The sequence below is a fragment of the Xyrauchen texanus genome, chromosome 18 (assembly GCF_025860055.1).
Source record: "Xyrauchen texanus isolate HMW12.3.18 chromosome 18, RBS_HiC_50CHRs, whole genome shotgun sequence".
In the NCBI taxonomy this organism is placed as follows: Eukaryota; Metazoa; Chordata; class Actinopteri; order Cypriniformes; family Catostomidae; genus Xyrauchen; species Xyrauchen texanus.
Genome location: NC_068293.1, coordinates 15,873,925 through 15,896,212, shown reverse-complemented (window position 1 = coordinate 15,896,212; position 22,288 = coordinate 15,873,925). Strand labels below are relative to the sequence as shown.

The 22,288-nt window shown below is 37.0% G+C and overlaps 2 protein-coding genes across 5 annotated transcripts in view; both read right to left on the bottom strand.

Annotated features, from left to right (window-relative positions):
• The window catches only part of LOC127658652 (insulin-like growth factor 2 mRNA-binding protein 2), a 106,875-nt gene extending 93,592 nt beyond the window's left edge, over nt 1-13,283 (bottom strand). The window contains exons 1-2 of the mRNA XM_052148040.1: nt 12,902-13,283; nt 11,693-11,753 (exon numbers count right to left, since the gene is read on the bottom strand). Of these exons, the coding sequence (XP_052004000.1) occupies nt 11,693-11,753; nt 12,902-13,076 (236 nt within the window). The 5' untranslated portion in view covers nt 13,077-13,283. The remainder of the gene's footprint in view (nt 1-11,692; nt 11,754-12,901) is intronic.
• A 1,589-nt stretch (nt 13,284-14,872) lies between these two features.
• Nucleotides 14,873-22,070, bottom strand: LOC127659246 (transformer-2 protein homolog beta-like). Of its 4 annotated transcripts, none has more exons than XM_052148978.1 (8): nt 21,915-22,070; nt 20,380-20,525; nt 19,621-19,786; nt 19,314-19,502; nt 16,394-16,509; nt 16,102-16,215; nt 15,772-15,845; nt 14,873-15,176 (listed from the first exon to the last, which is right to left on the bottom strand). In XM_052148978.1, exons 1-8 carry the CDS (start codon nt 21,945-21,947, stop codon nt 15,166-15,168), a joined length of 849 nt encoding a protein of 282 aa, XP_052004938.1. In that variant the 5' UTR covers nt 21,948-22,070; the 3' UTR covers nt 14,873-15,165. The 4 variants fall into 4 exon arrangements, with proteins under 4 accessions (XP_052004938.1, XP_052004941.1, XP_052004942.1 ...); XM_052148981.1 differs by adding an exon at nt 20,869-21,129 and having other exon boundaries at nt 19,621-20,525; nt 21,915-22,058; XM_052148982.1 differs by adding an exon at nt 20,879-21,129 and having other exon boundaries at nt 19,621-20,525; nt 21,915-22,058.
• Between the last annotated feature and the right edge of the window lie 218 nt (nt 22,071-22,288).

Below are 22,288 nucleotides of genomic sequence, written 5' to 3'. Positions count from 1 at the left end.
TGAAGCATGTCGATATAACTTTGTAAATACGACATTTTATGAATTTTAAACCATAAGTTACACATAATAGTGTATAAATGAAGTTATTTATTGTGAAATTAAGATGTGTCTTTGTTTGTGTTTTTCAGTTAGCATAGATTTCAATGACATGCTATCATGATAACATGATGGTTTTTGCTAAGGCATTACAGATGTTTACCCCCATGAGGACTCGATTTACCGGGCGGACTCAATTTATCATGACACCGGTCCACACAACCAAAGAAAACTCACCCTCTGTCTCAATCTGCTCCCTAGCTCCCTATGTCATGAATCATTATGAACACAAATTCGGGCACTGTTAAGAGTACTGATCCACTGAACATTGGGACACTTATGACTCAATCACCCACAACACATTAACAAGCTTGTGCATTGTAGCACAACTGTAATTAATCAGCACCATTGCTGCATAAATGACACTATCATTCATTTTCATTGAAGATATTCAAATGTACAGTGTTAAAGACCTTTTTCACACTCTGGGTTTTGGAATGCGTAAGTAAAGGTTTGCAGGGAAAACTTCGACAGCTGTGAATGGGAATGAATTGGAGATTAATGCAAATGTTATTTGCACTTGCCCATTTGCTCCAAGGCCAAAAGAACATCCACTATGCTCTGTTACTCCTTATACACTCTAATGACCAATTAATCAAATTAAAATCATGACACGTCCTAGTGTGATTTTTTTAAACCGCTAAATTCTGCAATCTTACTGCGGATGAGCTGCGTACTTAAAATAAATCCGACCGCTCAAACACTAGAAACTCAACAGACATTGAGAATCATTCACAACATGTATCAGATGACAGAGCAGAGCACTAATCAACTGTGAACCACACATTTGCACGTTAATCTCAACTCACCTTTATTTATATAGCATATAAAACAACAGTTTTATATAAAACAACAAGAGTTGACCAAAGTGCTTCACAGTATTAAAATGTAAAACATTATAAAAATGACCACATACACAAACACCAGTAATCTAAAACACAAAAACAAATGCTCCAAAACTGTGTCCTACATTTCATTTGTCAGACTCAAAGGCCAGTGTAAAGAGATGAGATTTCAGAAGTGATTTCAATGATCACACTGGGCTGCGATCTGTTTATATGGAAAAGTGAAGCATACGGCAAAAAACACACGTCTAGATGCCTGAAATTTAATAAACTGAATACAACTTATATTATATATTTATATATCAGAATACAACTGTATAGAAAAATGTTATATTCACTGTATTAGTAATAATAATAATAAATCAAAATATCACAAGCAAGACTGCTGTTGAATAAACGTTTGGCAAAAAAACAATGCAATGACATGTTGAAAAGTTCTATTTTCAATTGTTAAAATAGAATTTATTGATTAGACACCATTTTGATGATTAAATTAAATTAAACTTTAAAAAAACGTTCTGGAAAGTTCTGGAAAATAATATTTTAACTATAATTATTAAAATAATTATTAAATAATAATTAAATTAATAATAACTAAAATGCAACTAAACACTAAAAAAAAAAACGAAACTGGTGTGTCCAATAGCACATTTTAATACTAGCATATTTTTGCTGTGGTATCGAACTTGGTATCGAGAACCGTGAAATTTCCCTGGTATTGTACAGACTACTGGAATTTTGGTACCGTGACAACACTAGCCATCACAGTCTGTAAAAAAGTTCTATAATAGCATAAATGGCATAAATAAATACAAATATAAATATCGGTCTGACGAGCCCGATCCAAATCCGATACGGTGTGTTAGTCATGTTCATTACTGTCAAGCTAAACAAAATGAAATAAAAGAACCATGAAAGTAGTTCATATGACTCATATGTTCATATGCATTTTATTCAAAGCCACATGAAGATGTGCGACAGCTCTGTGAATCACAAAAGGCTATGTTTAATAAGTGAATATATAAAATGCACGCACAGCTCCAGCACGTCAGTGAATGGCGCTGCCCTGTTTACAAACACACTCGTGGCTATTTTTAGCCTTCATCATGCAGTGCACAATGTTTGTACGCTACTCACGAAAAACATCTCAGATGTAGATGTTCAAAAGTTCGGTTCACTTATAATATGCACTTAGAACGTCACCGGAGGTGCATTTTACCAGAATTTGAATAAGGAGCGAATTAAACTACTGTGAACTTGCCTACAATCAGACACACTTACAGGATTCAGAATGTCAAAATAAAAGCAGGAGGGTTTTAAGGTGCACGATGGAGATATATTACTATATATTACTATTATAATGTACTGTATTATTATTTGTTTACAAATTATAATATTTAAGTTGAATGGGTTCCAAAAAATAACTGTGTGAATGAAAAGTGAGCTGATATCTTACAACTAAACTGAACATAAAAAAGAGATCTGAAGTCCAGATTCCAAGTACTGGAATTATGGTTAATTTTGCTGCTACATTATCCAGTATTGAGGATGCCCCACAGATGCTCATTAGGGTTTAGGTCTGGAGACTTGCTTGGCCAGTCCATCACCTTCACCCTCAGCTTCTTTAGCAAGGTAGTGGTCGTCTTGGAGGTGTGTTTGGGGTCGTTATCATGCTGGAATACTGCCCTGCGGCCCAGTCTCCGAAGGGAGGGGATCATGCTCTGCTTCAGTATGTCACAGTACATGTTGGCATTCATGGTTCCCTCAATGAACTGTAGCTCCCCAGTGTCGGCAGCACTCATGCAGCCCCAGACCATGACACTCCCACCACCATGCTTGACTGTAGGCAAAACACACTTGTCTTTGTACTCCTCTCCTGGTTTCTGCCACACACGCTTGACACCATCTGAATCAAATAAGTTTATCTTGGTCTCATCAGACCACAGGACATGGTTCCAGTAATCCTGCTGAATTGTCTTCAGCAAACTGTTTGCGGGCTTTTTTGTGCATCACCTTTAGAAGAGGCTTACTTCTGGGATGACAGCCATGCAGACCAATTTGATGCATTGTGCGGCATATGGTCTGAGCACTGACAGGCTGACCCCCCACCCCTTCAACCTCTGCAGCAATGCTGGCAGCACTCATAAGTCTATATCCCAAAGACAACCTCTGGATATGACGCTGAGCACGTGCACTCAACTTCTTTGGTCGACCATGGCGAGGCCTGTTCTGAGTGGAACCTGTCCTGTTAAACCACTGTATGGTCTTGGCCACCGTGCTGCAGCTCAGTGTCAGGGTCTTGGCAATATTGTTATAGCCTAGGCCATCTTAATGTGGAGCAACAATTTTTTTTTCAGATCCTCAGAGAGTTCTTTGCCATGAGGAGCCATGTTGAACTTCCAGTGACCAGTTTGAGAGAGTGTGAGAGCGATGACACCAAATTTCACACACCTGCTCCCCATTCACACCTGAGACCTTGTAACACTAACGAGTCACATGACACCGGGTAGGGAAAATGGCTAATTGGGCCCAATATGAACATTTTCACTTTAGGGATGTACTCACTTTAGTTGCGAGCGGTTTAGACATTAACGGCTGTGTGTTGAGTTATTTTGAGGGGACAGCAAATTTACACTGTTATACAAGCTGTACACTCACTACTTTACATTGTAGCAAAGTGTAATTTCTTCAGTGTTGTCACATGAAAAGATGTCAGACAAAAATGTGAGGGGTGTACTCACTTTTGTGAGATACTGTATATATTGTGTATTGCCATTCAGCCTGAAAATACCGGGATATGATTTTTGATCCATATTGCCCAGCCCTACTTACTCTACAGTACAGTACATTAAACATATTCCTTGTGACAGCTGCTCAGATAATTGCCAGCAAGTTGAACTGACTGGCATCTTCACTGGACAAATAAATGAAGCTTCATAGTAGGCTAACTAAGGATGTGCACAAATAATTGTCTAGTCGAGTACTTGTTCCACTAGTCAAAATGTACTGAATATCTCACCTTTAATTTGTCATTACTGAATGCATTAAGGGGGTGCTGTGGATATGTTACACTGAGGTCACATACACCGCTAATGGTCCCCTTTTATGGTGGAAAGAAAAAGCACTACATACTACGCACTGTTGCTTGACAACTGGACACTGCAACCTGTGCAGATTTTTTCCACAGCAAGCCCCATTGTTAACAGCTCAAGAAGTCAACTTTCGCCAGCTGTATTTCAGAATAGGAACACGTGAAACAATAAAAACATGATAGCCTTTTAAATAGAAACACAATTCCACACATGTGCATTATCTGAATGCCAGCAATCTTTTTTTCAAATTGGTTTCAATGAAAAAAACTTTTTTTAACAACATGATCACATGGGAAATCAACATATTGCTATCTCCAAGACACAGGTTCTGGTCCCATGTGAACCAGGAAGTAATTACGTTCACATAAAAAATGGTGAGTGCAATTTGAAGGTTTGAAATTCACTCTGAGGTTTGAAAATATGCATGCCTGTTGAATGTAATATCTAATTTACAGTTAAATTTACAACTTGCTTTTAGTGCCACTCTGTGGACATTTCACCTAGAAATTGGAACTCATATGTTCAACAACATTTCCAGCTTCAGCCACTGGGGTCAGTGATTAGATTTTCAGTATGCAAAGACCGATTCCAAAAGTAAAACTTTTGACTTACTGTTGTTAAAATTACTTTGTGTTCAATCTGTTTTTAATTGTTCATTTAAATCTATTTTATTAATACATATTGTTCATATGGTGAACGTGGAATGAATGTATGAGTAAAGCTACAATTGGTTGTTTATAAGGGACCTATTATACAAAATTCACTTTTACATGATGTTTGTACATAAATCGTCGGCAGCATGTGTACACAACCACCCCTACAGTGTTAAAAGTCCACCCGCTCTTCTTATATTTCTATAAATCAAAAACAGTGTCAAAATGAATGGTTTTCATTTCTGCTATAAAGTGACGCCACTTTAAAAGTGGCTTCGCCCTCGACTGGTGACGAACTCCACCCTATTATCATAGATCCTCCCCTGAGATCTCTACAAACAGTCTGCCATTTTTATTCCATGCTGGAGCAGATACAGTGAGAAGAATAATGTCTCAGCTTTGTAAGTGTCAAAAGTGTTCTGTTGTTGGCTGTAAAAGTGAATATAAGAGTCTTCATATACTCCCGGCATCAGAGCCACTGAAGACGCAGTGGACAAGTTTTGTTTTTGAAGGAAATGTGCCCTAAAATATACAAAAATCTGTGTATGTTTGTGCAAATAATTTTAGAAATATCACACTTTATATTTTGTGAATGTTAGCAAATCTCCTTTCCGAATGTGCTTGTTAGCTGATCCCACGGCTAATGCAGCTAAAGTTACCATTGTCTCTGATTGTATTCATGGAGATCAGAGCTATGTCAGGGGCTATGTCAGGGGCGAGCTATGTCAAAAACACGCTGTTTTCGTGTGTGTCTCTTTAAATTGCATTTAAAGAGACACACACGAAAACAGCGTGTTTTTGATTCCACCCAAAAAGAGACATTTACAACATGGTATAAAAAATGATCTGTGGGGTATTTTGAGCTGAAAATTCTGGAGACACCTGAGACTTATATTACATCTTGCAAAAAGGGGCATAATAGGTCTCCTTTAAGTTAGTTTATTTTGAAACCATTGTGAGGGGTAGGAGAGGGAGAGGTTGTATTGCACAGGTGGTTTGGACCAAGCTTGAAACCATCTCAGCATTGGGGGCTAACAACTGCTCCAACACACACACAGACACACACTTACAGGGTTCAGTCACAGAGTAAGTCAGTGAGGTCTGAAGAGCAAACCAGGGCACCTGCTGGGTTGTCAGCTGCCCATCTCCCCCGCCTGCTCTGCAACCCAAGAGCACGACAAACCCCAAAGCAGTGCCACTGCACCAAGTGTGAATGCTCATGCTTTGGTCGCCAAGCAGCGCCCTATTCAGCAGAGATATCCCACAATTGTCCTCTGCAAAGGTGGATTTCCCCCACCCAAGATTACTGCAAAAGTGCTTCTAACGAAGAAACAGCGTTGATGTGACAAGCTTTAAAATCACATTTTATCAGGCACTAAAACCCTGATTATAATTGAATGATTAGGACTGTCCTGCTGGGTTGATGAGACCATATTAAACCATTATTCAATACAGTATATATGGACATAGAATTACAGAAAGCAAATTCTGATTTAATTAACAGCAGGATCTCCAGTATAAGCTCTAAAACACTTTATCCAGGCTTTTTGTAAATTATGTAAAAGAAACACAATTCTTTTATTAACACTCTGACTTTACAAAGATACAGACAAGACAATTTCTTATTCGTCCAAGCAGTTTTGTTATCCAGTTGACTTCTCAAACAATAGGGAAAAAAGATCATAATAAAACAAAGAGTAAATGAGTAGGAACCAAACACAAATTTAAACCTCAATTCAAACACACTAAAAGCAGGGTGAATTATTTTAAACACAGTGTCCATTTTCTTTGAGACTTTTTACACAAACTAAACCAGACTGAAGCCTTTCTCACCATCTCAGACCCCGTTTACACCTGGTATTAAGATCTCGGGTGATCCGATCACGTGGTCAGGTGAGACACATCACTGTTCACACCTCTTCGCTTAAATGCATCTCGTGTGACCACTTTTCGTGATGGGACGGTCTCTGATTTTATGATGACATAAATCCATCACTATGTCAGTGTGTTACCGCATGACATTACAGCGCAATCTACTGAGTTTAAATGACGTGGATCGCCTGCGTGGGTTATCACGGACTGACCATCATGTTTTGTGAATTATTAGAGGAACATTTGAGCCTTATCCTGAAGTTTTTGATTTTGGCTGATGGAATATGTGCTTCAGAGGAAGATCTTAGATGAGCATTGGACAGGAAGAAAACTCTGGATTTTTGTGAGGTTTGTGAATTACATCTGTAAGATGACACATAGTTTTGGTCGGCTTAGGACTATACAAATGACAGCAAATAAGCAGTACAGCATATTGCCTCTCTTTACAGCTACAAACCACTAACTGTCTTCCCTTAGCCACTGGAAGGGCAGTGTTCCAGTAACATCTGCTCTCTAGTATCCACCACTCCACTGAGGAGAATAAACAGCACGACTGAAAACATGCACCTGCATAAGTGCTTATCAGGTACAACATGATACAAAATTAAAACGGCAGCTCTCTTTACTACATACCAAATGAAGAGAGAAACATTATCATTACCCTGCTAGTCTACAAACAAACATTTGATAAGAGCCACTGAAGAGAGAAAACAAGCTTCTTCAAAGGATATTATAGCAAATAGCTTCTACGACAATCATTCTCAAATTCTTTATGATATAATCCCTTTATTCCCTCTGCACCCTTTATAATGATAAAGGGACTAGCAAATGAGGAATTATGCTTTACAGTATTTAATCCAGCATGTGGAGAGGTTACAAAGTACATAAAAATATAGGCTTGCTACTGTATAGTAGATTACATTTATCTGTATCACAGCATTTTAATGAAAGTGAATGCAACAGGGAAACCTCTGACAAATCTTTGAACAATTTTAAAGGAGCAACACCTGTGCCATGAAGTGTCTGTGATTTTCTAGGGTTAAGAATTAAAATCTACCGTTAAATCACTTTTTGAAAGGAAAGATGTGTAATGACTGAAAAAGTGTGTATATTTTCCATGGCAGAGCCTGTGCTTAACCTGCTTAAACTGATACTCAAGTTTGACAAATAATGAGTACAAAGAGAACAAACCACTTGACACTGTATTTAGGCACCATCACTAACAGTCACATATTGGCCATGTGAGAAAGGAGAATATGATGACAATGCAACAGAATTTCATTCAGAGCGAAAACACGAGTGATATGCTTAAGAAAACAAACAATGTCAAGACATTGTACCTACAACCAGTTTTAAAAAAGCATTAATGAGCAAAGCTCTGAACCCTGACAAATTTGTAATTAACATGAATATTCAGTCTCATTTCATTACAAACTTTCAGAAATCTTATTATAACACTTTCGCGTACATCAAACATTGATGAAAAACCACTCGAAATATGGTTCATCCTAATGATTTTAAACAAATACTCCAGGAAGTATTACAGACACAAGACTAATTGGTTTGCAAAAAGTGACAATAAATAAAGCTCTGATGGAGGCAAAGGGCATTACTGATAGACCTCATCTCTTGAGATACATATGCCCTTGGGCTTGGTAACTAGCTCTTTAGTGAGATTTAAACAACGTCATAACCCACTTTTTTGCTTCCACTTCTGGCTTCTCAATCTATTCATCTCATAAGCCAATAGAAAATATTAATTTGAACTAAGATGGATAATTTTTTGTCATCTAGACACCCTCAGATAATTGTGATAGTACATAGTCTTGGGAATTACTAAAACAATAACAATTTCATTCAAAAAAGAACTAAATTAATCTGAAAATTAAATGTACATATATTTCTGAATTAAAAATTTTTTCTTGCAATCAGTTCAGATCTGTTCAATACACATTTTTAGTTATGCAAGCTTGAAATTATATTTTGTTATTTGATTTCATTCTGATTTCATGAGATCTATATAAAAAATATATATTATTTCTAACAAAATAGATAAAATATCAGACTTGCCACCACACATAAGCACAGTAACAAGATTTGACGAATGAAAATAGGACATAAATCTAAACTTTTCCCTGTATTTTGAGAGACCTGATCTTTTAATAAATTCACAGAATAATCACTTCAATGACAGCAGGGTTTAACTAAAGATTTGTGGTTAATTCATATTTCTACCACACACTGAAGACTTCATCCACTAGTTATACAGGCATAGAAACAAGCTGTTAAAAATCATATCTAATTTGTGAATACATTAAGATTAATCTAAATATGCTGGTTATTTATCTGTGTGAGGGTGTGTGTGTGGGTGTGATTTGCGAACAGTTGTTTTCCTTAATACCTTTTCAAATGCAATTAAACACTTAAATGCATTTATTGCATTGTAAAACTGATCATTCAAAACTAATTCAAAGTACAAGCAAACCTAAATTTGTATAAATCCTGGAGGAATATATTAAACTCTCTAAAGCATGTCATGTCATCTGTTGCAAACATGAATATCTGCTCTGCCCTACATCTTCCCATCCTTCCAATTCTTTGACTGAAAATAAATAGCATTGTGTCCTGCACAGATCTCCATTATAAAACATTAGAAGAAAATGAGAATGCTGAAAGAAGTACAGACTTCTCAGCAAAAGCACTGCTAATTGTAAGCCACAAATTTGACAATGCAAATGTAACTACATCTAGAGAAAGCAGCTGTTTTGAAAGAGTTTTGTACCATAAAACCACTGTATTAGATTTGCTATAAAAACAAAATAAAGACTGGGGTGTTTCTGCTTTAAACAGAGCACTAATACAAATTCTAACTAATAGTTTTTTTTATATAATATTCTTTATTTTAATAAAACTCTGATCATTCAGGCTAGTCTATTGAGAGACAAATAAAATAAAATAAAAAAGTGAAACTGTAAACTGTGCAATAATTCTCACAAATTACAGATCAACATCTTCTTAGATTCTTATTACAATTATTTAAATTACATGTAAACTTATCCTTAAGGCAGCTGACTCAATGTACTGGTTAAATGTTTAATCAGTTTTCAGGCAATCCTGGTCTGACTTGTTTTACAGCTTCATTTGTGAAAACAAAATGAATGCATATTAAAATGCAATCATTGAAACATTCAGATATAATATAAATACTTGAATTAATTACAATAATTTCTGCAGCATAAACTTTCTGTTTTTAATTGTTCTGTAAATTGTGAAACTGTGCAGAATGTAAAATATCAAGTAAACATTCAAATTAAAATGTCCTCTTATATAACTTTAATTTAGTTCTAATAGTCTTTTCTTACAGAAGGGAATCAACCTTTAGAGTTTAATAAAAAAAGAGGGGGGGAAGCATCCCAGAGCTAAACAAATACTAAACAACATAATTCATTTTGACTATAATTTGTTTTAAAACAACTCTGTGAACAGGTAACCCATAAATGAAAAAATGGGAGAACACCCAAATATATATGTTACCTTCAAAAATACTGAACACTCATAATACTGTAAGTGTAGACTGCTTTTAAATGACACATTGTTCAATCCTGAATAAACACGTGACATTCGCATTTAACGAATAGGCGATTTCTAAAGCATTTAACCAAAGTATATAGATTGATATTAGTTGCATAACATTTAAAATAAGACAACTGTTAATATATAGGCATTTTAACTGTATTAAACAAACAACTACGCTGAGGATTCAGATAAATATATAACACCTGGCATTACGTTAAATCGCGTCAGCAATGTGTGCTGCTATCATGAATACCTCCATATTGCGTACGTATTGTAGGCTATATAATAATTTCTAAGTAGCCTACTTATGAACGTAAATACACAAAAACACAAACACTATGGTAAAGTGACCGAATACGTGTATCACTGGCCAAATGGACATGAGAAGCACCACAGCAAACACGCGAAATGCGCCTTGTGCGTGAGGACTATACTGCGAAATAAAGGCGTCCAAATATCGCACGTGTGTAAAGTGAGCCGCTCTAGTTCGCTTCAGATTGCACCTCTGATTCTAGAAGCGTGTCAAACGTTCTAAAACGGTGTGAAACGTTCTAGAATGAACTGCACACATGCTGCTCTCTCAGACATGTTAGGTTGACTCTAGCAGCAGCATGGCCGGCTCTAACAAATCAAACACTTTCTGCAACACACTCCCAAGTTACATCTGTAGCGTCGGGCCATCTGAGGCGTCGAAGACCAATGTAAAAATAGAGAAGCGTTATAAACATAGCATTTTACACATTCAAAGCAGTGAATTAATTTTTATTTTTATTTAAGAACTTTACTCTGCTCTGACGCAGTGCATGACAAGGAGACGCCTACTTAATATGAAATATACGCCTGTGCGTGTACTTGTTTTCCATATAGGCACTTAAATCTCAAGGTTGTGGGCTGTTCTGTAGACATTTCTATGCCGCCCTCCCGAGGAACACACACGCAGGGCCTATAGGGGAAATCACGTGGGCCACAGAAGGGCCTAAACACGCGCCACGAGGTCATGAGTAATAATCATGTACTTGTACAATTCAAGCCCAGGAACAATGGTTGGATGTCAAATTTCGGGTATGCACTTGTTCGAGGGTTACGACGCAACGTTTACATTCGCTGTTTCGGTTAAAACTTATATATCTTGTCTGCATGTACGCTGACTGGATTTGTTGTAGGGTTGCAGCACGTAAACACAAGGCCCGCTCATAAAGCTTTTAGCGAGGGAGAGACATTGACAGTAAAATCTGCGTTTGTTTAAGCAAGGAAACCCCCCATGAGATATATGTATTCATTCTTAATGCCTAAGAACAGTCAGTATAATAAAGAGCATACAATGAACAGAACAAAATATCGTTCATTTTGAGCTGATTAACCCTAACCAGATATACATTTAATAGATATGAATACAATAAAATGAAATGCCCCTAAATCACAACATGGTAAAACACAAAGGTTTAGGTTGGGATAAGTGTGCTTGCCTTGTCCTTTTATTTCTATTACAAAAAGTAATTAATAAATAAATAATAAAATATGCATTACAAAAGCATAAATAAAGCAAAATTATTATTACCTCAATTTTTTAGGAACAGAGTAGTCGACCTCGATCACTTTTCCATGTAATTCAACTTTCCCTGCGAGCAGGAAACAAAGCAAATGATCATAATTACAATCAAAACGGATATTTAATGTTGATTGAACTGGGCCCTCCAATGCAATATTTTGTGTTATTTATTTATTTTATCTAATCTCACGAATTAATCCATAACCACGCCATGCAACTTGGGCATGCAACGTAAACACATTGCATAATCATACAAGCTACTTGGTTTATAAATGCATGTCGGCATGCATTGAGTTTTATCACGTCTACATGTGAGGTATATTATCTTTAGAATATTTGCTATTATGTTTGATGATATTATGCGAAATGCTTGATGAATTTATACGACAAAAAAGGGCAGCCATGCTTTCCACTCCCATTAACCACATACGAGCAATGAGGAGAGTTTGAAGAACAGAATGGGAGGTCAAAGGATAAGACTCTTCTTCCTAAATATGTCCTCTTTCGTGAATTAGTTTTGGGTGTGTACTTTTTTTTGAAGCATGAATAACGACTCAAGCGCATGCATGCAATAAGTACTATATTGAGGTGTTATGCATATTGGGTTCTGTTGTGAGTGGCCTGGCGCAGCACAAAAATTGGCATCTCACCTCCGTCCCCCCCAGCTACCTGTTTATTAGCACTTTCCTCCAGAACCCCGTCACCCACCTTTAAGACACCTCGTAAAAACATACCTGGACATCATAGGAACATGCACGTGACGACTTCTCTTCGCTCAGTTCGCTCGCTTCTTTTCAATAAAATCAAGACAAAAAATAACTGAAAAATAATTACGCCTACCACCCGAACATCAGACCCATCCGATACATTCCCGTGTGCTGAAGGCTGAGAAATCGCCCCTGTTCAGCTCTCTTGTTTAACGAAACGAGCATTCATTTGAAGATTTCTATCATAAATCCAACTTGTTTCGCATGAGTGTGGCGAGCGCAAGAGTGATTGAGCTATCGGGCGGGTAATTCGCACATTTGTCCGGTCGCGCGAGCAACTTTGACACTGGTGATGGAATAGCGCGCGGCTGATGCGCGATCCTTACTTTTTCTTTCCTTTTCCAAGAAAGTGTTTAAGTTTCGGCGGTGTCCATTCTTTATACATACATACACACACATATATATATATATATATAACCCTGTCTTTCCGTGATGTGAAAAAAGCACTTACCAGATAGCGTCTCGATGGCTTTAATCGCCCAGTTTTGGTCGGGGAAGTCCACGAAGGCATAGCCGGATTTTAGCAGGACCTGATCGGTCACGAGAAGCTTCCTTTCGTCGAAGAGCTGCTTCAGGTCCTCCACGGTCACCGAAGGACTCAGATTCCCCACATAGAGTTTGTTCATGGTCTATATGAAAATCTGTACTTCCAAGTGTATCTGCGTGCGCGCGAGTGCAACGGATTGATTGATCGAAGTAAGGAAAATAAGGAGAACATAAAATAGAAAATAATAAAATAAAATGGAATTAAAAAAGGGCTGAAATTCACCAGTCACCCCCCAGATACGAACGGACCCCCCTACTACACATGCACAACTCTGTTCCTGCTCAAACTCTTTTTACAGGGATTGAAAAAAGTATCGTTGCGACGTTACTCTGTTGACAACAAGCGCCGCCTCTAAATAAAACCGCTCTGAAATACCAGAAAATTACTTTAGAGGTGTTTATGGACTTCCAGCGTTATGATTGGTGTGTAGTGTTCCATTTATCAGCATAAATCATTGGATAATGTATAATGATGAGTCAAGGAGCAACAGAGGATGATTTCGTTCAAAGTCAAGTATAGCCTATTGTAAAGGCAGGCAGGTCATACAGCACCTCAGCTTGTGTATTTGAATCATTTTGACATTGATTTTCAAGGAAACTTAATTTTCAGATGTGATTGACGGGTTGATTGGCATCCTTCGGATGTTGCAGACTGAAGGGCGTTTTCCCTCGGTTATCATCGAACTATCCCGTGGGGAAACAATTTGTTTTTTATAATACGAGTTTAATTTTAAATCTATGATACACATATGGTAGTTTTTTTCCCCCCAAATAGAATAGCAGCTGGAAAATGGGACTTTCTCTGGGAACAACTACGTCAATGGAAAAGAAACAGGAATGTGAAGTTGCCCATACAGACACCTTATGGAATTATTTAGGAGGGGCAGACACAATGCAATATAATGCACTGCTTCCACTTATGACTTACGTACTTAGTGGTAGGCTTGCTTTTAGTATTTGAGCAATAATTAAATTTTTTATCTCTATCATTATTTGCATCATAACAGGTAGTTTAATTCTAAAATAGTTTATAGGTTAATTCTGTTGGTTTTATGCATGTAAAATGACTATCTCAGTGTAGTGATTCTATTTAGCAAAGTTTACTCTTTAATGTCTAACTCACCTGATTTTGCAGAGGCAAGCGACATCTAAAGTGCTATAGCAGCTTTACATTTACATTCAGAACAATCTAGAACTAAATACAGTTTTACTCTTAATTTAGGTCAGCAAGTGTTTGTGAGATGTGCTTAAAACTTGGTGCCAATAAAAGTAATTAAAACCCTATTTAAATTCAGACAAATTAAATCCATTCAACAGAGAATACCCAAATTGTCATGTTTACACCCACACCACGGCCAAATAAATGTAAAATCCTTGAGTACTTCAAACCACATTCACTGGGAAGTATTTCGTTTGAGTCCGTAAGTAGATATGAGATAATGACTTCAACTGGAACACCTTTTCATTCGGATTAAATACACCTATTGACATCACTGCATTTTAAGGCAAATGCCTCGAGAGAATATTGGCATGCATTACATCAATATGCGGACCATATCCCTGCGATTAGGTGGACACAATCTTGATTTCATAAAGGAGCATGAAGACAACAGCTGGCATCCAATCTGCAAAACTTCCAACAATAAATACACCTGAAGTTCTCAACTACACCATTTACAGGTTTTTAAAGTATTGTTATAGATGATATTGAGACACAACATTGGTACAGATTCATATACTGAAATTAATCATAAGTTCACTTAAGTTGAGTGTAAACAGGTTCATGTTTGAATCATATATATACACACACTGCAGTTTTCATGGTTTAAACTACATAGTGAATTAGTCAAAATCAGAAACTCACACCAGCTAGGAGGTATAAAGCATTTTATTGCATGACCACTGCAATACTAAGCTTAAAACGCATAAAAACAATGAGGAGTAAGGAGCCGGAACCTAATCACAATATACAACAAACGCAAATTTAGCATCAGATAAAAAAACAACAAAAAAAAACAACATCCAGACTGGTCAAGGAAACATGAAATCTTTAGGCAAGAAATAGAAGGGGATGAGTTTAAAGTAAATTAAAACTCATGTCACCAGAAATAAAAATCTGTTGTCATTGCCATCATTGGATCCAGGAAGGGTGAGAGGACTCTTCACTTTTCAGTAGTGACCTGTGAGAAGAAATAAAGTTCACATTTTCACTTGCTTTCTATGTGAAGGATCTAAGGTTCTAATTTCAGTGTTTAAAGACAACCTGTGTGTGGTTCAAGAAAGCAAACATCTGTTTGTGTTGTAATTCACTTTGTTTCTTTATTTCTTTCATGTAACTTCCATATCCATAAACGTACCACTTTATATATTGGTTTTTACTTATTACCTTTCAGTTTTGGTATTCTTTACCATTTAATCTTATGCTGTTTGCTATATTGTCTTCACAAGTTAGAGATAAAGATTAGTCCATTTCAAGGTCTCCAACATCAGGGAAAAATGTTGTGAAGCATAATACAATTTTTTAAGTTCGAGCTGATCAGAGAAAGTCAGACTGAGCATTGAGAAAGACGCAACTAAGTTTATTAAAAAAATTCTGCTAGTTTTCACCAAAACTTTGTCTCCTGCCTACATTACCTCTTGGGCTGGCAGAAGTTAAAATAAGCGGTTGATGCTGACTGTTTTTGGCTATCAAACAAAACTGACATTTGGATATCTTATGACAGAAAGAGAGGTCTAGTAAAGAGACTTGTTTGTATCCTCATGTGCAGTACTTACGTGGGGAGTAGGAGCGAGAGCGTGATCTTGACCTGTACGGACCTCGTCCATAGTAGGGAGAGGGGGACCTTCTTCTGCAAGCATAAAAGAGTACTCAATGGAAAGACATGCTGGCCAAATCATTGCCAACAAGTGGCATTCAAAATTATTTAGCATAGTTCAAATGTTTTCAATTATTGCATACAACAAACTGTATTGTATGCATGTAGAGAAATATTTTGCTGTATGCAATCTACTGATGTAATTTAGTATGCAGGACAACAGCATGTCACTTCAAACAACATATAGACAGCTGATCAATAGCAAGATATCAAGACATTTTGTTCTTACCTGTACGACCTGTTGTTGTAGTTATCACGGTCATCATAACGATCATAGCCCCCTCGCTCATAGCCACGTTCGTTGTAATCACGGTGTCTGCTGCTTACGCTTGGGCCTCCACCACTGCTCAGATAAAGAAATGATTTGACTAATTAAACATTAACTTACAAACACTCAATGACAATTATCAAATCTGTTCAAGAGTGAGGGATATAATTTTTTTATTCCAAATAAAGGTCCTAGAGAGTGTGATGACCGTTAGAAATCACAGAATTGGATTCATAACTGAAATCAGACTCACTATGTTGGTCTTCCCATATAAATTCCAGGAGTAGGGGTGTGTGGTCTCTTTGTAATCGAGAAGTCCACTCTGATTCTGCGACCATCCAGCTCCATACCATTTGCACGCTCTTTAGCCTAAAAATGAAAATAACCCAGAATAATTAATACGGACCACAAACAATCACTCAATTATATTCCATTCCTTTATTGTTGCTGCCCAAAAAGTATCCACGGGAATGGTACATTCTGTACTGTACTTCCTTTTAGGGCAGTCAACAGGGCTGAGAAACTTAATTTTTCACTTAAATATATCCAAACTTCTAATTATATTCAAATTAAACATTATTTCAGGAGGGGGCACTACAAGACATCTGATTTTTAAATCAACGTTGTCTCCTACATCCACAAGTTCATTGCGATGGTGTCCGTCTTTTTCTTTGTAAGCATGCTCTAGTCTAGTGGTTCTCAAACTGTGGTACACATGTCCCAGGATATGTAGATAAAATGAAAATACATTTTATTCAAATGTATGGTTACAATTGTAATATACCTTTAACCTGTTGATACGCACCCCCTTTTTGAGCACAAACCATGAAAAGATATACCTGAACTTAAATGGTTGTATTTACTGAACGCTTTGGAGTGTGGACACAGCTGTAGTATCTTTTGAAAGAAGACACTTTGGGCTTTATTTCCCAAGTTTCAGAATTAATATGTCATTTTTTTTATAGTAATGGAAATATTTTGTTCCGAACATGTTTTTATAATCTAAAAACACAATAATAAATGTGCCAATACAACCCAGCAAATACAATGTTCTCAAAACCACAAGTCTAAAGAAGTTTTGTTTCAAATTTGAAGATGATCTAACAAAAAATGAGCTTCCTGCAAGTTCTTTTTTTTTCTTTTTTCTGTAAAATCGTTGAAGCCACACAGAGTAAAATGAAATTGAAGACGACACAAAATCGGACTGCACTGCACGGCTATTATGAATAAAACTATGCCGCATTTTTTTTTAAAATTTACTTGAGACAGGCTCGTTTTGTTTACGAGACTCTAATATGTAAGATCATATACAGTTTTACAACATGAATGTTGCTCAGATTGCATATTTTGTTGAAGAACGATGACAAAGGGTAATTCTTCCAGACGAGATCTCATGTAAACAATGGAGAATATCGATATTTCTCAGATTTATCACTTTTATGGACAAAAAGTGCTATTGGATGTTTTTCAATGAACGCTTGTCATGGACAATTGACCCAAGTGTGGCAAACTGGATTCATCTGGTGATCGCGTTTTCATAACAAGGGTATCAAGTCCCATTTTGATATTGCATGTTTTCAATTGTACTCCTGGCACAAATAACTAAATTGCTGTTTCTGGAGCATTGCGATCATGAAACAGAGATCGGATATTAATGTTGAACCCTTAGACCTTTGAAAAGATGTACAATTTGTTAACATTCATTACATTTATAGACTGTAACTTATATATTAAACTTAAGCAGAGTGATGTCACTATCGTGTGCAGGGAATTGCGTATCAACAAGATAGCCCACCTTTTTCTCATTTTTTATTTTATTTTTTTTACATCCGCAGTGCAGGATGTGAATAGGTAACGTTCTTGTTGCACGTAGCTGCACTGATGTCTCTGTATCACAATATGGTTCCCAAACAGAAAAGCAAATACGGATACAAATGAGGCAAGATATCATTCCATTTATTTTACACTTTCTCAGATTTGCTTAAAGTATATGATGTTAAATAGTGCTTTTCACTCAAAGACACTGTGTTGAATTTGGCTGTGTTTTGTTTTTGATTTCACTGGAAGATTGCTCAGATGCGGGACAGAGAAATGGATTACGCGTCCGACAGCTGTGTGCAAGGCAGTGACGAATACTGCCACCATGTCACATATGGACGAGTCGGCCTATGATTGGAGGGAAGGAAAATACTTAGTTTGACAAGTTTTAAAGTTAACGACTGGTAAAGGCATGATTCAGAGTAAAATGAACCTCAGATAGCTTACTGAAGCCGCTGTTTTCATAGATCACATGCACATTATCCCATATTTTTAAGGGTGATGCTAGCTGCATGATTTTAGGTGGGCTGGGATAAAAAACAGGGTCTAGCAATGCCCAAGCTAAACATTTCTAAAAATATATAGTAGTTTGTTTGAACTGGATTTTAAAACTTCTAAATGTTAATATTGTTTGTTTGATTTTAGAAACACTCTTGCCGATTGTATAAACTACAGAAATATTGATATTAATCTAATATGACATTGTGTATGTTGCACACAAGACTACGCTTAAAATTATATCTGCCGAATGCTGAAGAAATATTTGTGAACATTGGTGGTACTTCAATGTTCTGATTTGATCGAAGGTGGTACTTGGACTAAAAAGTTTGAGAAGCACTGCTCTAGGCAGACGTCTTTGACCATTGCATCATGTCTCGCTTTTTTCAGCGTCTTGAGCAATAACGATTTTTTTTTTTAGATGTGGTGTCCATTTAAAAGGAACTGCTTCTGTTTAAGCCCAATAATGCAAGTCATCAGTGACTGGCACACATCCAAAATATGAATGCTCATTTTAGCATTCAAAAGTGCATTTTCATCTTAAATTCGACGAATATTACAATTTCACATTTTAATTTGACAGCACTCCTTCAATTTTTTTTTTTTAATGCTACATAATACGTCATTACATTAATGAATCACAGTATGGTCAATTATGCAGAATACTAGTACAATCAATACACAAATTTTTTTTTTTACAAAAACATTTTAAATTGCATAAAATGTATAGAGCACAACTGAACTGTTTCTTGAACACAGCCCTTTGTTCTTGATAAAACAATATAACATTTTCCAATATTATCAATTAATAATTTGCCGATAGATTGCGTTTTCCATTAGTCAAATGTAGTGTTTACCTCCTTTGCATCCTCTCTGTTCTCAAAGTAGACGAAGGCAAACCCCCTAGAACGCCGAGACTGCTGGTCGTACACAATGGAGACATCACTAAGAGGGCCGTACTTGGAGAAGACCTCTCTCAGGTCCCTCTCTGTGGTGTAAAGGCTCAGCCCAAAGACTCCCAGGCAGCAGTTTGGGTCTGGGTTTGCCTATAGAATTACAAAAATAAAAACATAATCAATTACAAGTCAGCAGTACAAAGCCTCTGTGCAAATGATGAAAAACAGCATGTTAAGCAACATATGTGGATCTGACTCTTGGTCTCACCCTGTCACCAACATGGCGTCTACGGTTCGACATAGGAGAGTGACTTGGACTGTGGCGGCGACGGTATTCGCTGCTGTAAGAGCGACTGCGTGAACGCCTGCGGCGAGAATGGGAGCGCGAGCGGGAACGACTGTAGTGTCTGCGAGAGCTCCGATGGGAACGAGATCTGTGTTGGGAAGGATTAAAGTGGAAAAGATGACAAAGGCTCAACAACATTAATGCAATCATATGGTCCATTAAACTGCAAACTGATAAGCAGGCTCACAGGGAATATATGCCTGCAGAATTGGAACATCCATCATTCACAAGTTATAGACACTGTTTGTTAAATTACAGCATTTGGTTAATTTGATAATCTTCCTCAGTTACCCATAAGGATGTAGTACTCTAAACTCTGTTTGACACATTTAACCATGTTTAAAACCATTTCCTCAGTTTTCCCCAACATTAGCACACTAAACGTCAAAGTCTGCAGATTCCATTTGGGCCTACTACTCATGCCCATTCAACAGATAAGAACCTCCAGCTTAATTTTCACGATATATAGAGTTGCTATTGACGTATGTCAAATGATTAACTGCAGAGTGCTTAAAATTGTAGCCCTGGATGAGGGAATTTTTTTTTCTGGCCCTAAACCGTTCCTTCTTTCAACCATAAAGACAAAACAAAGCTGGTCTGTGAATGAACCAAGTAAATTAGGGCTATCATACTCTTGGGAAGACAACAAAACCTCAAAAAGACAAGAAACAATGTACTTGCCTCGTCTTGGACCTGGAGCGAGAACGGGACTTGGAGCGAGAGTGGCGGGAACCCTCTTTTGAGTGAGCAGGTGAACGATCCCGTGGGCGACTTGCTGACTTACCAGATCCTTTAGGACTTGCACTCCTAGAGGCCGAACGGGACTCCTAAACCAACCACATCCGAATCAATTTAGAGCCAAGGAACAGGGTCATGTTGGCAATGTTTTAACTAATAATTCAATGTCAATTTGAGACCAAACTACAAATAGGGATATATAGGATTATCCAGTGATGACAGCCTTTTTCAAGTGCAAAAACAAACAATTAGGCCTACTTTGAAGGACTTACAGTTAAACATTCTCATTTTTTTTCACATGTAATTCATCATATTAATCATCAAATAGCTTGGTGTAAATTACGGAGTCTCATGCTATAGGACAAAAGTAACTATTGCAATACAAATGGACAACAGAAGAGATTTACGCATGCACGCATATGACAAACATACTAAGAGTTACTTAGCACTGTGATCTTATCCCAGATAACTTCTGATCTTAACTTCATTACACATCTTTTCTTCTTTCTTCAGTTTCAATTTCATTTCTGACTTCATTCCTCTTCCCCAAACTTCTCTCACTGCCCATAAATGCTATATGGGAACTTCTTTTGCTTCGCAATATTAGCATGCACTGAAAATTCAGCTTCATATTATTCTCATTAACAACTTGACATTTGACTTCGTCCAGATTTCTCTTCTTCCAACCTTAACCTTAACACACACAAAAAAATAAATAAATAAAAAGGATGAAGAATGTGAAAACACTGGACATCAAAACTAAGAATCCTATTATTTTATTAGTGTGAGTATTTTATTAACATTATTGATGACCCAACAAATGTAATGCAAGATTTAATGCACTTTCAGATGCATCCTGAGCCTTAAGCATGCATGCAAAATCAACAGCTCAATTGTACTTATAGACATGACATAAAAATTATTTTTAGAGAATTTGAGGATGGAGCACAAACCTATGACAAATTGTTATCCTGATAAGCCTATAAACATCATGCCCACCGTTAACTAAAAGTACACTTAATTGTGAAAACGAATTTGCATACATAATCAGCATTAAGGCTCACGATGACCTTCCCTTATGCATTAGCAGATTTTATTACTCGTTCAAATTCCATCGGTTTGATTATACGTGCAAGGGAAACATAACACGTAGTGACAACAATAAAACATAGTGCAACTGTTTAATAGTAAAAAGCACAAATTAGGCAGATAAAGGTGAAGATCATTGTCATTATCGAGCACGTTGTCTGTCAGCTAGCACTGAAGTTAGCCAACTTATAACTTGGATTTGAAGACAAATCAATGTTACTAGTATGCATATCATTTTATAGAACATAAAAAATGTCAATTCAACCATCACATTGTTACAGTTATGCATTAATCGTCAAACGCTGCTTGCTATCACACAACATGGAGGCCGTTTCTAGAGGAAACACGTAAAGATGCGTGCACAACAAAACTGCACAAACAATACATACCCTTTTGACGAAATCTTTCTCATCGTCACTCATTGTTGTTACGTTTTAATTAAACTGCAATGGAAACACTCGGAGAAATTAAAACGAGCAACACAAACTGAGCACCTAAACGCACACAGGCCCGGACCTCTGAAAATGAACGCCTTTTTCGGTCATAGAGGCTTTATTTAGAAACTAGCACATCCTCTCCTCACTGGGCGGTTAGGCAAACGCAGTTTAACGTCACGGCCGCAGGAGGGCGACCAAATTACTACCTTAGATAAAGATCTATGCTAAAATACTTAAGTTGTATATACGTTTTATTATAGCATATATTATTGATTTTAATTGTGGATTAAACACCATAGCAGTATTTTATAATTGTGATAATTGTC